This window comes from Callorhinus ursinus, unplaced genomic scaffold (genome assembly GCF_003265705.2).
Source record: "Callorhinus ursinus isolate GAN/ISIS: 27379988/994484 unplaced genomic scaffold, GSC_fseal_2.0 scaffold42, whole genome shotgun sequence".
Taxonomy (NCBI): domain Eukaryota; kingdom Metazoa; phylum Chordata; class Mammalia; order Carnivora; family Otariidae; genus Callorhinus; species Callorhinus ursinus.
In genome coordinates, this window is record NW_027397104.1 from 1,528,551 (window position 1) to 1,544,323 (window position 15,773).

A 15,773-nucleotide genomic window follows, 5' to 3' on the forward strand; every position below is an offset into this window, starting at 1 on the left:
CCCCCCGCCTGGCTTTGTGAGGAGATGGGAGATTCCCCTCAGGGAAAGACAAGGTGGAGGAAAGAATGCGATTCAGTTCTATCACCAACTTCCCCTGGCTCAGAAATGGAGTGGGGGCACATTGTGGCATTCTGCCCCTTGCGGCCCCTTCCTCCTCCTTGCACCCAGATCCCCGAAGTCACAATAGTTAGGAAGCTGCGAAGTCTTCCTGTTGTCCCCCAGAGCTCACCGGCCAGCGCTGCCCACGCCTCACCAAGTGTCATTCTTCTGCTGGGACAGCAGCTGCCGCTGCTCTTTGTGGCTACCAGGGCCACTCTGTTCTTCATAACCGCTCAGAGCATTTGAACAAACCCAGGTCCTGACCAAATTCAAAGTTTGCAAAAGCAGTTTTGCTGAAAAGAATAAGCCCGTAAGTCACAAGTGTCTGAGCCTCAGAGACCTAGGACCACAGATCTGGTCGAGGCTGTTAACAAGCAAAGAATCCAACCTGAGGCCGCATCGGGTGGGTTCTACTGCTGACAGGGCACTTGTAGGCCCGCCCAGGCCTTGTTGTTACTCCTGCCTAGAATAGCACTGGAAGAAAAAGAATTGAAAAAGCTTCATCAGGGGGCACAGCTCCCCTCATGGCCAGGTGGGTCCCAGTAGCCCCATTCCAGTTGCCCAGTTGCCCTGCTAATCTGGAGGTTACTTGGAGGGAGGCGGTCAGGGAGGTAGCTGTTACTTCCGCTTCCTTCCGACTTCACCCCCTCTGCTCACACGGCATGGACCAGGTGGTGGTCCTCTCAGGTCCGCCATGATTCTCATGCGTGATTCTTTAACCAGCCCTGTGGCCCAGAATATTTCCTTGTCTCTCCCTCCAAGTAAAACACAAACATCACCCACTACTATTCTTGGGTGCATTTCGCCTCCTTGAAGCCACGGCATCTTCTACTCCTACCCCATTAGAGTAAGTTTAAAGTAGGTAGAATTGGGGCACCTGGGTGGCTCAATTGGTTGGACAACTGCCTTCAGCTCAGGTCATGATCCCGGCGTCCCGGGATCGGGCTCCCTGCTCGGCAGGGGTCTGCTTCTCCCTCTGACCCTTTCCCCTCTCATGCTGTGTCTCTCTCTGAAATAAATAAAATCTTTTTTTTTTAAGATTTTTATTTACTTATATATTTTTTTAAGATTTTATTTATTTATTCATGAGAGACAGAGGGAGAGGGGGGGGAGGGGGGGGAGAGAGAGAGAGAGAGAAAGAGAAGCAGAGGGCAAAGCAGGCTCCCAAGGAGCAGGGAGCCCAATGCAGGACTCAATCCCAGGACCCTGGAATCATGACCTGAGCCGAAGGCAGACGCTTAACCATCTGAGCCACCCAGGTGCCCAATAAATAAAATCTTTTAAAAAATTTTAAAAAAATAAAGTAGTACTTTGTCCTCCCCAGAGCAGCCCATTAGGGAAGGTGCCAACTTCCTACCATCACTCTCCTGATTAATTCATTCAATATTTGCTAAGCCATGCCCATGCTAAGCACTGGAAAATAGAGATGCATTATCACCTCTGACGCAGAGGCCTGGCAACTCCAGTGCATACCACTGTGGCCCCCTCACCCCAGATTCAATGTCCTAGCGTCGTGAGTTGGGAACCTAGATTTCAAATCCCTCTACAACCTCCCCAACAAGTGGTAGTCCAGACTGTCTGAACTCCTCCAGCTATCGGCCCAGGACAGCTGCTTACTCCTGCCACCACTTCCCTGCCATGTCCCCAAAAACTGTGACCAATCGCATACCTCTTACTAGTGATGACTCAGGGAGCCTTCTGGGGAGAGGCTCGATTACCCATTAGACTAGCAGTTCTTAAAATGTGGTCCTCAGGCACCTACTGGTGCCCAAGACCCTTTCAGGAGTCCGTAAGTTCAAGATTATTTTCATAACACATTAGACATAAGACATTATTTTCCTTCTTCACAGTGCTCAACATTTGTACTGACAGTGCAAAAACAATGCTGGGTAAAGTTGCCTTAGCACATAACAAGGCACTGGAACAAACTGTACTAATAATGGCTGTAATTTTCACCACCATGCACTAGCAATTTAAAAAATAAATACCAGCTTCACTTAAGAATGTCCTTGATGAAGCAGTTTTTAAAAATTAATTGTATTAAATCTAAATCCTTGGGTAACAAGTCTTTTCAATATTTTTTTTAAGCAGGCTCCATACCCAACATGGACTCAAACTCATGACCCTGAGATCAAGAGTTGCATGCTCCCCCGATTGAGCCAGCCGGGTGCCCTAGCTTTTCAATATTCTATGTGATGAATTGGGAAGTACGCACAGAGCACGTCTGCTGCGCACCAAAGTATGACGGTGTCTCAAGGAAAGCACTTAGGCAATCATTTGACTTGTGAGCTGAACTAGCTGCTTTTTTCATGGAATACCACATATGCTTGAAAACGACGGATGAACCATGGTTATCAGACTTTCGTATCTGGCAGAACTTTTCTCAAAAAGGAACAAAGGGACTCTACAGTATCAGGGGAAAACCCAACAGTATTTTTTTTTTTAAGATTTATTTATTTGAGAGAGAGAGAGCGTGTGCACGAGCATGGTTGGGGGGGGGCAGAAGGAGAGGGTGACAGGGAATCTCCAGCAAACTCCCTGCTGAATGAGAAGCTGGTCTCATCACGATCTCACAATCCTGAGATCATGACCCGAGCTGATACTTAATTGCCTGAGCCACCCAGGTTCCCCAAAACCCAACAGTATTTGTTGCCAATTTGAGCTTTCAAGTAAAAATTAGAATTCTGGGGTGCCTGGGTGGCTCAGTTGGTTAAGCGACTGCCTTTGCCTCAGGTCATGATCCTGGAGTCCCAGGATCGAGTCCCACATCGGGCTCCCTGCTTAGCGGGGAGTCGGCTTCTCCCTCTGACCCTCTCCCCTCTTGTGTTCTCTCTCTCTCATTCTCTCTCTCTCAAATAAATAAAATCTCTAAAAAAATAATAAAATTAAAAAAAAATTAGAATTCTGGAAAACTTGTATCTGCTACCATGAGCTTCAGTTTCCCAAAACTTAAAACTCAAGACTTTTCCATTGAAACCAATCATCATATTAAGGAATTTGACTTCTTTTTATAATGTATAATGAAATGTATCAACATTTTAACATTTGCATAGCTCAGTGAATCAATATTTTCCAAATGACCAATGCATGATGTTACATAATTATACCTGGGTAAAAGATCCAACCAAAGTGCAGAACAGACCAATGGATTTTAATGTAACATAGTACAAAAAAGTTATTGATGTGGTTTCAGATTCCACGTTGCAAATAACCCTTAAGAAACTACCATTTGTCAAGTATTGAGGTAGTATCAAATATACACAATTACCTTAAAAGACTATAAATATACTACTCTTTTCCAGCTATATATCTGTGTGAGACTAGATTTTCTTCTTCATATAGAGTACTTAAAACAAACCACCCTGTAACAATAGATAGAAAGCACAAGTAGATTTTGAGAATCCATATGTCCTCTATTTAGCCAGATATTAAAGAGAGTTGCAAAAAGTAAAATAACTGCCATCCTCTCACTAATTTAGGGAAGTGAATATAGTTTTCACTAAAAATCATTTATGTTCAAAATAGAAAGGTTTTGGGGCACCTGGGTGACTCAGTCAGTTAAGCATCTGCCTTCAGCTCAGGTCATGATCTCAGGGTACTGGGATTGAGTCCCGCATCAGGCTCTGTGCTCAGCGAGGAGTCTGCTTCCCCCTCTCCCTCTGCCCCTTCCCCCTTGCTTGTGTTCTCGCTCAGATAAATAAAATCTTTTTTTTAAAGCCTTCCTATAAAAAACAAAAAATAGAAAGGCTTTGCACAGCAAAGGAAACCATCAACAAAACAAAAAGTGAATGGGAGAAGATATTTGCAAATGATATATCTGATAGAGGTTAATATCCAATATGTGTAAAGAACTTATACAATTCAACACCAAAAAAACAATATGATTAAAAAATGGGCAGAGGACCTGGATAGACATTTTTTCCAAAAAAGACATACAGATGGCCACAAACACATGAAAAGATGCTCAACATTATTAATCATTAGGGAAATGCAAATCAAAATCACAATGAGCTATCACTTCACACCAGTCAGAGTGGCTACTATCAAAAAGACAAGAGATGACAAGTGTTGATGAGGATGTGGAGAAAAGCGGACCCTTGTGCACCGTCAGTGGGAATGTAAATTGGTGCAAATACTGTGGAAAACAGTACAGAGGTTCCTCAAAAAATTAAAAATAGAAATACCATATGATCCAGTATTTCCACTCCTGGGTGTATCTACCCAAAGAAAACGAAAACTCTAATTCAAAAAGATATATGCGCCCCTGTGTTTATTGCAACATCATTTACAATAGCTAAGATATGGAAGCAACCCAAGTGTCCAATGACAGATGAATAAAGATGCAGTGTACTGATATACACAACAGAATATTACTCAGCCATAAAAAAAAAGAATGAGATCTTGCATTTGTAACAACACAGATGGACCATAGAGGGTATTATGCTAAATGAAATAAGTCAGAGAAAGACAAATACCACTTGATTTCACATATATGTGGAATCTAAAAAACAAACGAACAAACAACAAGGGGCACTTGCGTGGCTCAGCAGGTTGAGCATCTGCCTTTGGCTCAGGTTGTGATTTCGGGGTCCTGGGATTGAGCCCACTTCAAGCTCTCTGCCCAGTAGGGAGTCTGCCCCATTCTGCCCCCCCAGCCCCGCCACTGCTTGCACTCTCTAGCTCGCTCTCTCTCAAATAAATAAAATCTTAAACAACAACAAAAACAGACTCTTAAATACAGAGAACAAACTGGTGGTTACCAGAGGGGAGGTGGAGGGACGGACGAAATACGCAATAGATACAGGGCATTAAGAGGTACAAACTTCCAGTTATAAAATAAATGTCGGGTGCCTGGGTGGCTCAGTTGGTTAAGCGACTGCCTTCGGCTCAGGTCATGATCCTGGAGTCCGGGGATCGAGTCCCCCATCGGACTCCCTGCTCGGCAGGGAGTCTGCTTCTCCCTCTGATGCCCCCGCCTCATGTGCTCTCTCTCATTCTCTCTCTCAAAATAAATAAATAAAATCTTTTAAAAAAAAAGTCATGGAAATGAAAAGTACAGTATAGGGAATGTAATCAATAATACTGTAATAACATATGGTGACTACAGTTATTGTGGTGAGCACTTAGTAATGTATAGAATTATTGAATCAATATGTTGTACACCTGAAACTAATATAACATTGTATGTTAATTATACATCAATAAAAGAACATTTATGTTAATGTGTAATGGGTTTCTGTTATTTTTAATGAATTTATAAGTATTTTAAATTTTTCTCAGTTTCCATTTTAATATGTCAAGTATTGATAGATGTAATCCAAAAATCCAAAAGGTTTTTGGATCCTCAAACCCCATTCTTAATTTTTAAGAATGTAAGAGGTTCTAAGACTAAAGAGTTTGGGGGGGAAAAAAAAGTTTGAGAACTGCTGCACTACACCATGAGTTCCTTTAGATCCAGACAGTATTAATATTTTTGTGTGCATAAAAAAATTTACCCAGCAGAAGTTTATCAAGTGTCAACTCTTATGCCTGATGCTATGCTAGGCATTGGAAATTCAGATTTAAAAAAGATAGTCCCTGTTCTAGAGGATTCACGGGCCAATGAAGAGACAAAGGTAGGTACAAGAACAACTGTAACAGGAACTATGAGAATTACAGGAGCCTACACCAGGAACACACATCTATTAGGTCAAAATGAGAAGGGCAGTGGCCAGGGAAGGCTTCCCAGAGAAGCTATCATTTGATCTGAGTTTTTAAGGCCACCAGAAACAGCCAACGGAAGAGCATTTTAGAGGGAACAGAATGCATAAAAGGTGGAAGCTTTAAGAAAAATATAGTTATTTCCAGGTCCTGCATGTAGTTCAGTATGAATGCAGCATTAAGTCCAAGTCTGTGTATTGGGGGTGAGGATGGGAATGAAAGGAAGTGAGGCAGGGAGGTAGGCAGGGGCCAAAACGAAGGACTTCATATACCATATTAAGAAATGTGGATTTCTATCCTCAAAGGAGGGAGGGAGGGAGGTGGGAGGGGTTTTGGAGAATTCTAGGATCTTATTGGCATCAACTTTTTAAAAGATTTTTGGTTAACAATGTCAAGGTTCCGTTGAAAGAACATAGGAATTGGGGACCCAGGAGGAAGACCACAGTACAGTATAGGGAGGAGGTACTATAAGGAGCTGCCCGAGACAACCCCAGAGACTTGGCGGAGGAACCTCATGTGTAGGAAGTAGAACCCACAAGATTAAGTGGCAGTGGAAAGTGAAGAACAGGGGAGCGCTTGGTAACCCCCAAGGGTTTAGCACTGGCTACTGGGAGGGTGGAGGTGTCTTGCATCAGTTTGGGGAAAACAGGGAGATGGTTGGAACGAACATTGCGAGGTCAGGTTTGTTCCACGCGTAGCAAGCAGGCAGCTAAGCACATCTAAATACCTTTCCGCACCCCCTCCCCCGCGGCCCGGGCCCAGGGCCCACGGTTCCCACGGCTCCCACCCCCACCAGCAAAGGCCAGGCCTCCCACCGCTCGGCCTCAGGGGAGCGAGGCGAACCGCTCCCTCCTAGTTTCCTCCGCCTGGGCTCCCCCCTCCCCCTCCTCCCTACCGGCTCTCCACTTCCTCTCCCCCACCCCACCCGAGGGAAAACGAAAACAAACAGCCCCGCGCCCCGCGCCTCACACTTCCCGACCCCGGGACCGGCTCCGGGAGCTGCTTCTGCGGCCTCAGGGAGCCCCCCGACTCCCGACGCCGGGAGCTCTGTAACTCTTCCCCTCGCCCCCCGCCTGCCCCGCCCCAGCCCGGCCCCGCCTCCCCACGGGGAAACAGCCCAAAAAAGGGCAGAACAGAAATTTTGGCGTAAAGTTGGCCCGCCAGGGGAGACAGGAGAGTCCTTAGGGAGAAGGGGAAGGGAGGCAGGGCGCGCGGGGCCGCCGCGGCAAGGGGAAAGCCGGGCGGGGGGAGGGGAAGGGGCGAGGAGGGGGCGGGAAGGCCGCGTCGGGTGGGGGGGGGGCGGGGATCGCGGTCTGGCCGGAGCCACGCGGAAAATATGCGGGGCACGTGGGGGGCAGGGCGGGCGGGGCGCGGAGCTGGGTACCTAGCCGCCCCGCCACCGTAGAGGAGGGGCCCTGGCTCCAGGGGCAGGGGCTGGAAGGGGAAGCGAGGGGAAGAGAGGTCAGGCCGGCCCTCGGGGGCAGCAGGCCCGGCCTCGCTCCTCACTGGGCCGGGGCTCTGGGCTCCCCTCCTGCCTCAGTTTCCCCATGTCCCTGGTGAGACTCACCGCTATCACTACCACGTCGGTAACGTAGACCCAGAGTCTGGACTCAGGGTAAACTGAGGTACTCGAACCACGGAGGAGCCCCGCCTCCCAAGAGACATTTAATCCAGGGGGGATTTACAGGAAACTTCTAAATTAAGGGCAGCGGCTGCTGCAGCTGAGTGGGGCACGCGGGTCCCTGCGCCCGCGCAGCTGCCGTGAGCTCACGCCCCGAAATAGCCCCAGGGGCCCCAGCCGCAGCTGCCACTGGGCCGGGCTGTCACTCAGAGGAAGCGCAGAGCCCCCAGCCCGAGGGTACCCTCCCCTCCGCAAAGCTAGAGTTTTTCCAGCGCACTGTACCAGCTACTTTACCTTCCGACGGCTGGGGGGGGGGAGGGGGGAGGGGAGGAGCCTCGATGGGGGGGCGGTCCCGAAGGGGTGGGCACAGGGGGCGGCCGCGCCCCCCCATCGGGCTGTGCTTCTGCCCCTACAAGGTTTGGGCCGCGGTGGGGGAGGGTCCCGGCCCCCGGCTCCGCCCGGTCCCTCCCAGCCTTTTAGGCGCCCGCGCGGCTGGGACATCCCAGTCCCGCTTGGTCCTCCTCGTCCGCCACCCGTGCGCCCAGTCCGCGCAGCCAGCCCGGTTCGTCCAGTCCGCGCTGCCCACCGGCCGGCCCGCCCCCCACCGCAGCCATGGACGCGATCAAGAAGAAGATGCAGATGCTAAAGCTGGACAAGGAGAATGCCATCGACCGTGCCGAGCAGGCCGAGGCCGACAAGAAGCAGGCTGAGGACCGCTGCAAGCAGGTGGGGGCCCCGGGCCCAGTGCAGCGCCCTCCTCCCCAACGAGGGAGGGGTAGGCCCTGCCCTGTGCCCCCTAGCCTGAGGCCTGCAGTCCCAGGCTCTCCCGTCCAGTGTGGGGGCTGGACCTTCACAGGACCTTCAGGGACCTAGCTGAAGCCACACTTAATCTCACCCACCGTAGCCTGGGGAGCTGCAGTCCCCCAATTTCCACACCTGTCCCTGCAGAGCAATGATGGGCCCAGCCTCTTGGGGCTGGAAGCTTTCTCTCTGGCCCCACCAGGTCCCTTTCAACACCCCTGGCTGCACTGTCCTTCCTCTGCTCTCCTGCTTCCTCCCTTGACAGCTTTTAAATGCCTTTTGGTACCCCACTCACACGCAACCTTGCCTCCTTCCTGCACCCCAGGCCTGACTAACCAAGGCCTCTCTCTCCCAGCTGGAGGAGGAGCAGCAGGCCCTTCAGAAGAAGCTGAAGGGGACAGAGGATGAGGTGGAAAAGTATTCTGAGTCAGTGAAAGACGCCCAGGAGAAACTGGAGCAGGCTGAGAAGAAGGCCACCGACGTGAGTGTGGACCTGGGGTAGGGTGGGGGAGTGCACTGGGAGGGGTCCCAGACAGGGGGATGAAGGGAGAAGGGGACCCAGACATCCCCAGCACCAGGACAGAAATGGTTTTCTCTCCGAAACCCAGGCTAGGGCAAGGTTGCACAATTAATCTGAGGCAGTGGGTAAATCAAAACTACCCACCACTTCCCCCAGAAGACGCAGCCTTGTAACTCCATCTGGTTCCAGCTCTTAGAGTGTACAGCGATCAAGCAGTGAGTCACCGTGGGGCGGGTGGGGAGGGGTGGTACAAGAATTTACCCTCCACCGCAGTTAATCCTCTAGCTGGAAGTGGGGAAGAGGCTGCAGTTCCATTTGTGGGGTGTGAGGTATGGGTGTAGGTACTATTGGGCAGGAGGTGGGAGAGGAATCCAGAGACGGGGCCTGACTTGAGTTACAACCCTGGGGGGCCATTAGAAATTCCCTGGCCTTGACCTCTGGCTCCAGCAGCCCTGCTGTGCACCCGGGGCCCAGCTGTTTCTAGTGGCCCCTCATTTACCCTCATTAAGCTGTCAGCCTTGCGGCCATGCCAGGCCACAGGGCGGAGGGACAGGGCCACAAATGCCAAGGCACCCACCTTAGCAGGTCCTACTCACTCTGAGATTTCTCTGCCCACCCCACATCCCCTAACCAGACTTCTCTGCCTTCTGCCATTCCCAACCCCCACTTTGAGGTTGGAGAATGGTCATATGACTTTGGTTAGAATACTTGTACCATTCTCTGCCTCAGTTTCCCCACTTGCCTTCCATCCAGGATTAAAATGAGCCTATGATTGGAGGTATGGGAGGATTGGCAAAAGTAGGTCTGAACATCTGAGATCTGAGATGACATTACTGTTTATGTTGACCATTATCCATGATCCCCAACACCCCCCCCCACCACCACCAAGGTTGGTTTCTCTGACCTCCAGGCTTGGTTTTGGTTCTCCACCAGCCCTGGCACTTGGGAGGGAACTGATCTGCAGCTGCTAGCAAAGACAGCCCGGGGCATCTGACGCTCTATAAATAACTAAGGCCCAGTGCAGCTGGAGGCAGGACTGGAAACCCAAGGAGCTGGGTGGGGGCTGGAGGGGAGGAGGGGAGGACAGGAACAGAGCTGGGGACACAGGGCAGCAGTGCCGAGAGTCAGTAGCAAACACTGCCCGGACTTATTGCATGACCTTGAACACAGCACTTCACTTACATGATGCCTCGGTTTCTCCCTTCTCCCTTCACATTTATCCAGTGGGGACAGTAGTGCCTGTCCTGTGGTTGGAGAGCAGCATCCATAACTGGAAAGAGCTTGAGAAGCAGAAAATGGCAAATAGCAGTCCTGTGATGAGGACCCCAGGACTTCCCAGACTCTTCAGAGTCATTTGTCACCCCACTATGACAAAGAGAGTTTTCCTTTTATAGAGTCTCATCTTTGTCTAGAGTAGACCCCTAAGGTCCCCCAGGGTCATTCTTCCCAACCCCTGTGCTTTCCCCAGAATCCTGAGTCATCTGGCCCTCTGCCCATGATGGCCTTTGTCACTCTAGGTGGCCTCAAGCACCTGGAGGACAATCTGTGACTTTCTGTATATGGTGCTGTGTTTCCCCTGCTGTGTGATTACCACCTGGGACCTGCTTTCTACCCGCTCCGCCCTCAGGGCTGCCACCCATCCCTTCCCTCTTTCACTTATTCTCCTACACTGGCCCTTTCTCCTTCCCAATCTTAAATCTCGAGGCCTTTGTCTCTGAGGGAGGGACAGGGATAACCTAACATTTATGGAGTGCGGACACTGCAGTCAATGGGCTCAAGTGCTTTCTGCATATTATTTTACTATTTCCCAAACTTGGCTTATCATCAGAATCACTTGGAAGCTTAAAAAAAAAAAAAAAATTAAAAGATTTCCAAGCTCCTGCCCTGGAGATCTCATTTGAGTGGACCTAGCATGGAGCTAGAGAGCCTGTTTGGTTTTATAAGCCTCCCAGTGGTCCTGTTGATTATGAGAAGCACTGCATTGCCTTAGAACAGCCTACAGAGGACGAACTGCTTGTACCAACTCAGATGTAAAATTTTAAAAGGAGGAATCTGAGGCCTAGAGAGACTAAATAAGTTGCCCAAGGCCACACTAGTGTTGAGTGGATGAGCTGTAGTTTACAGACCACAGTCTGACTCAGAGCCCATGCTCCTAACACCAAACTGCACCGCTCCTCTCGTTTTCCTTTATTGGAGGCCCTTCTTGCTCTGCCCTCCCATTTTTGTAAGGTATCATCATTTTCCATGGACCATCCCCAAAACCTCCAAGGTTTTGACTCTACCGCAGATCAGGGGCTAAATAGGTGTCACTCACACTGCCCTAGCCCTGTGGCCAGAAGCCCTTGTAACAGCCACGGCTGTCGCCTATAGGCCTGGCTGGCCTCCTGAGCCCCTCACTGGGAGTCTGACCAGCAGCCAGTGACATCACGGAGCCTGACTCTGGGATTGGCTGTTTTAGCAGCGGTATGGTCTGGTTGGCCTGATTTTCCTCACCCGCTCACCTGGGCCAGGCTTTGCTGGGGAGGAGACAGGGCTCCTCAGACCTAGTCTGAGCACGGGGCGCTTTCACTGGGTACAGAAAGGCCTGCAGATAACCATCGGGAAAGTATGCACGGTGCTAGAAGAGTCCCTGAAGCAGAGGAGCGGAGCTTGTTAAGGAATGCATGTTTGCGGCTGGAGTACAGAGTCTGGATAGAAGATGGTTGGTTGAGGGGAAAAAAAAAAAAAACCAGACTGAAAGTCTGGAAGCCAGGAAACAGATTCTTTCTGACGAGAATCTTACGAGAATCTTACCATCGTCTGGAGCCTCTTTGATCCTCATCCAAGGCAGACAAAGGCCCTCTGACCTCTGGCGTTTGACCCACAGGCCGAGGCGGACGTGGCCTCCCTGAACCGTCGCATTCAGCTGGTAGAGGAGGAGTTGGACCGGGCGCAGGAGCGCCTGGCTACAGCCCTGCAAAAGCTGGAGGAGGCTGAGAAGGCCGCCGACGAGAGTGAGAGGTGGGGCGGGGGGCCTTCCAGGGGGCGGGCCAGGGAGGGGCCGGGGGCCTGTCTCTGCTGGTCCTGACCCCACTTCCGCCCTGCTCCCTGCCCCTCAGAGGAATGAAGGTCATCGAAAACCGAGCCATGAAGGATGAGGAGAAGATGGAGCTGCAGGAGATGCAGCTGAAGGAGGCCAAGCACATTGCTGAGGATTCAGACCGCAAATATGAGGAGGTGACAGCCCTGCCCCACTTCCTTCTCCCTCCCAAACCCCAGATTCCCCCAGCCACTCACCAGGGCTGTGCTCCTTCTGTCCCTCCCCGCCCCCCAGGTGGCCAGGAAGCTGGTGATCCTGGAAGGAGAGCTGGAGCGCTCAGAAGAGAGAGCGGAGGTGGCTGAGAGGTAAGGGGACCCTGGGGCGGCAAGTGAAACTCGGCCTGGTCCCGTGGCTCTGGGGCACTCTGGCAGTTTCCCAGGCTTGGGGCCATAGGGACAGGTCCTGTTCTCTGACCCCTCACTGCTGCCCCCAGCCGAGCCAGGCAGCTGGAGGAGGAACTCCGAACCATGGACCAGGCCCTCAAGTCCCTGATGGCCTCAGAGGAGGAGGTAGTGACCTCTCTGGACCTTTCTGGGCCACAGTGCCTTCTCTCAGTTCACCTTCCCCCCAGTCTCAGGCTGCGCTCTCCCCTGCTGGAGGTTGGGAAGGGCCTGGGGCTTCCAGACTCGGCCTGCTGTCACTCTCACAACTTTGCTCTTTTCTCTCCTCCACCCCTTCCGCACTGCGCCATCCCCACTGTCTCCCACACTGTGCCCTCACACCCCCCGCCACACACCCCCTGCAGTAAATGTGGGGACCTAGAGGAGGAGCTGAAAATTGTTACCAACAACTTGAAATCCCTGGAAGCCCAAGCGGACAAGGTAGAGGGGGTTAGAGGGGCAGTGAGGATGGGGTCCTTCAGGGGAGGGCGGCGCTGGGCCCAGGCAGGGAGGGGCTGGGTGTTCCCTGGAGACAAGACCAGGAGGAGCCTGCGGGCTCAGTGGAGTGAAGGATTTGTGGGGGCGATCTCCTGACGGCATGTGTATGTCCCTAAAAGTATTCCACCAAAGAAGATAAATATGAAGAGGAGATCAAACTGCTGGAGGAGAAGCTGAAAGAGGTAAGAGTCCTTTCGGTCCCCACTCTCGCCTTGAGCCCCCCATCCCCGTCAGAGACTGCCCGTGGCAAGGACTTTGGGAATAGGGCTGGAAGAGGAGGTTGACGTAAGTGAAGGTATCCGGGACGGCCTAATTTTTGTCATTCCCCCGTGTTACCTTTACTCCCAGGCTGAGACCCGAGCAGAGTTTGCTGAGAGGTCTGTGGCAAAGTTGGAGAAGACCATTGATGACCTGGAAGGTAAAGGGATACCCTCCTAACCCCAGGGCCTGTTTAAGTGGGTCCCCACTGCCCGTGACTGTCGGTCCGTCCCTTATTTTCCCATTATGTCTGTCCCGGGTGAATTTATCCGGGTGTTGGACCACCTCGGACTCCACCAGCTCCCGGGTCTGTGCCCACCATTCAGGTAGTTGCACCTGGGTGCAGCGTGCCCACTCCAGCGATTCTCAAACTTGAGTGTGCATGAGAACACCTCCGAGAATTTTTATTTTTTACTTTTATTTTTGTTAAGATTTTATTTATTTATTTGACAGAGAGAGACACAGCAAGAGAGGGAACACAAGCAGGGGGAGTGGGAGAGGAAGAAGCAGAGCTCCCGCGGAGCGGGGAGCCCGATGTGGGGCTCGATCCCAGGACCCTGGGATCATGACCTGAGCTGAAGGTCCGAGAATTTTTAAAACACAGATTCCTGGGTCCTACTCCAAAGTGATTGCTGACTTTGGGCTGGAGAATTTGTATGTCTAACAAGCTCCCTGGTCATGGCAATGCTGCTGGTCCTCAGACCACACTTTGACTAGCTCTGATCTAGACAGTTCATCACCAAATGCAACACAATAGCGCTATATCACAAAGATCTTTTTATTAAATATAGAGAGATTTGGCTTAATATCTAAGTATTCATGACATTACTAGAAAATACTATTTTAAGCTAGATTTGATGAAAATGAACATCCAGGTATTTGCTAATCTGTGGCTCTTTCTCATTAGTAGCAAGAATGTCATACCTAAACTGTATTTTCTTTTTCTTCTATGATAACCCTTTCGCTTTCGTAATTCCCACTTCTCGTGCTTCTAGCCTTCTCAGGCAAGCCTCAATTTTATCTCCAACTTTAGGACCTTAGTCCTTTCTGGCCCCAGCCCCTTCCCCTTGAAGCAAGCACTCCTGCTCATTCAAAGCACTGTGCCCCCATGTCCCTGGGGGAGGTAGGACCAATTTAGTCTCCAGAGAAAAAAGAGACAGGGGTACAGAGAGGGGAGGAGGGAGCCCTCATGGCTGTGCAGCCTGTTCTCTGGCCTATTTCTCTCACTCCATCTTTGTCCACCTCTCTCTGATTCTTGTTTTCTCTTTCCATTACCCTCTCTCCTTCCTTTCCTCTCTCCCTCCATTCCCTCCATTCCCTCTCCCCGCACTCCCATCCGGCCCCCTTCCCCTGGACTCCTCCCCCCCCCCCAGACGAAGTCTATGCACAGAAGATGAAGTACAAGGCCATCAGTGAGGAACTGGACAACGCACTCAACGACATCACCTCCCTCTGAGTCCCACACCAGTGTGGCCCCCTCAGCCGCTTCTCTCTCCTCTTTCCATTCTCTGTCCGTGGGGAGGGGCCAGGCAGGAGGAGCAAAACGGTCAGCATCACACAGCCAGGCTGGGCGCGGCCTTGGAGAGCCCCGGCGCACCTGCCACCCACCTTGGCACCTGCTTCATTCTTCTCTCCACCCACTCCACCCTCCAGCCTCTACCTCTTTCTGCTGCTTAATAAACTCAACTTGGTCTCCGTGCTGTTTTCCTGCCCTCCAGAGAGCACTTCCATCACCCCCACAGAGATCCTGGCTCTTGCAGACACCCCCAATCTTGTGACCCCCCCGCGCAGTGAGCTCACCCACAGAGCACTGTGGCCCACGCAGAACCCCCCTCCACACAGCACTCTCAGTCTGTCAGTGTCTCACTGCTTCACGTGGGCACCTATCACCCCATCGGTCACCGCGAGCCCTCTGCCGCCACCGCGAGCCCTCTGCCGCGCTCTTGTGTGGACCCAGGCCTGTCACTGACCTCAGAGCACTCCGCTGTGGTTCCAGGATAAAGGAAAGATTGGAGGGGAGATGGGTGGGGAGGTGCCAAGGAAGGGCAAGAAGGTGGTGAAAGGTCTAGGGTGACATCTGGGAAAACGCTGGATGCCAACAACATGGGGTTCTCCCTGCAGGTCTGTTTTCTGCCTCAGGTCTGTCTGGCCCTCCCCTTTCTGGCTCAGTCTTTGTCTTTCCTTCTGTTTCCAACTCTCGTAAACCCCGTAAGGAAGGAAGTAAAGTAGTTTCTGACTCAGGCCCTCCCATCCCACCCCCATGACCCCGAAGCCTCAAGTGAGGCGTCCGTGTCTGTCTTGGTCAGTCCGTCCATTTGCCCCGGCACAGGATCCTCAGATTCCTTCGTGCTTATGTCTTCCTGTGCCTCCATCCCATTCCAAGTTTGCCTCAGCCCCCGTCTTCCCTCGTGTCTCCCTGCCCCCCCTCACGTGCTGCTTCCCCTCGCAGAGACCTTGGCCAGTGCCAAGGAGGAAAACGTGGAGATTCACCAGACTCTCGACCAGACCCTGCTGGAACTCAACAACCTGTGAGGGTGGCTCTGCCCCCAGCCGGGCTGCCGTCGCCGCCCCAACGCAATAAAGTGGATGTTACCGGCATCACAGGGCCCTTCCAACCTTTCTTTGGTGTTGGCGAAGGTGGTGATGGTTTCCCAAAGTAGAAAGGCTAAGAGGATGCCCGAGGGGAGCAGTGGCGTTGGAAGGGCCCCTGCGTGACCACGCTCCACCGTAGGACTTCCTTTGCTAAGGGAGCCAAGAGGTGGGGGCAGTGGGTTCACTGAGGAGGGTTGTGACCAGGCTGTGTGAAGCAGAGAGGCC

The 15,773-nt window shown here is 51.8% G+C and overlaps 1 protein-coding gene across 4 annotated transcripts; it reads left to right on the forward strand.

The window, feature by feature from the left end:
- Positions 1 to 7,797: 7,797 nt before the first annotated feature.
- Positions 7,798 to 15,557, forward strand: TPM2 (tropomyosin 2). Of its 4 annotated transcripts, none has more exons than XM_025852944.2 (9): positions 7,798 to 8,146; positions 8,577 to 8,702; positions 11,608 to 11,741; positions 11,840 to 11,957; positions 12,055 to 12,125; positions 12,566 to 12,641; positions 12,818 to 12,880; positions 13,047 to 13,116; positions 14,330 to 14,651. In XM_025852944.2, exons 1-9 carry the CDS (start codon positions 8,033 to 8,035, stop codon positions 14,410 to 14,412), a joined length of 855 nt encoding a protein of 284 aa, XP_025708729.1. In that variant the 5' UTR covers positions 7,798 to 8,032; the 3' UTR covers positions 14,413 to 14,651. The 4 variants fall into 4 exon arrangements, with proteins under 4 accessions (XP_025708729.1, XP_025708728.1, XP_025708727.1 ...); XM_025852943.2 differs by lacking the exon at positions 14,330 to 14,651 and adding an exon at positions 15,406 to 15,557 and having other exon boundaries at positions 7,802 to 8,146; XM_025852942.2 differs by lacking the exon at positions 12,566 to 12,641 and adding an exon at positions 12,254 to 12,329 and having other exon boundaries at positions 7,805 to 8,146.
- The last annotated feature ends 216 nt before the right edge of the window (positions 15,558 to 15,773 follow it).

Bases quoted from the DNA above. Each gene is read 5' to 3' on its own strand.
- TPM2 (XM_025852944.2), top strand. From the start codon at position 8,033: ATGGACGCGATCAAGAAGAAGATGCAGATGCTAAAGCTGGACAAGGAG. The intron at 8,703-11,607 runs GTGAGTGTGGAC...TTTGACCCACAG, and splicing joins CTGAGAAGAAGGCCACCGAC to GCCGAGGCGGACGTGGCCTC. The intron at 11,742-11,839 runs GTGGGGCGGGGG...CCTGCCCCTCAG, and splicing joins GCCGCCGACGAGAGTGAGAG to AGGAATGAAGGTCATCGAAA.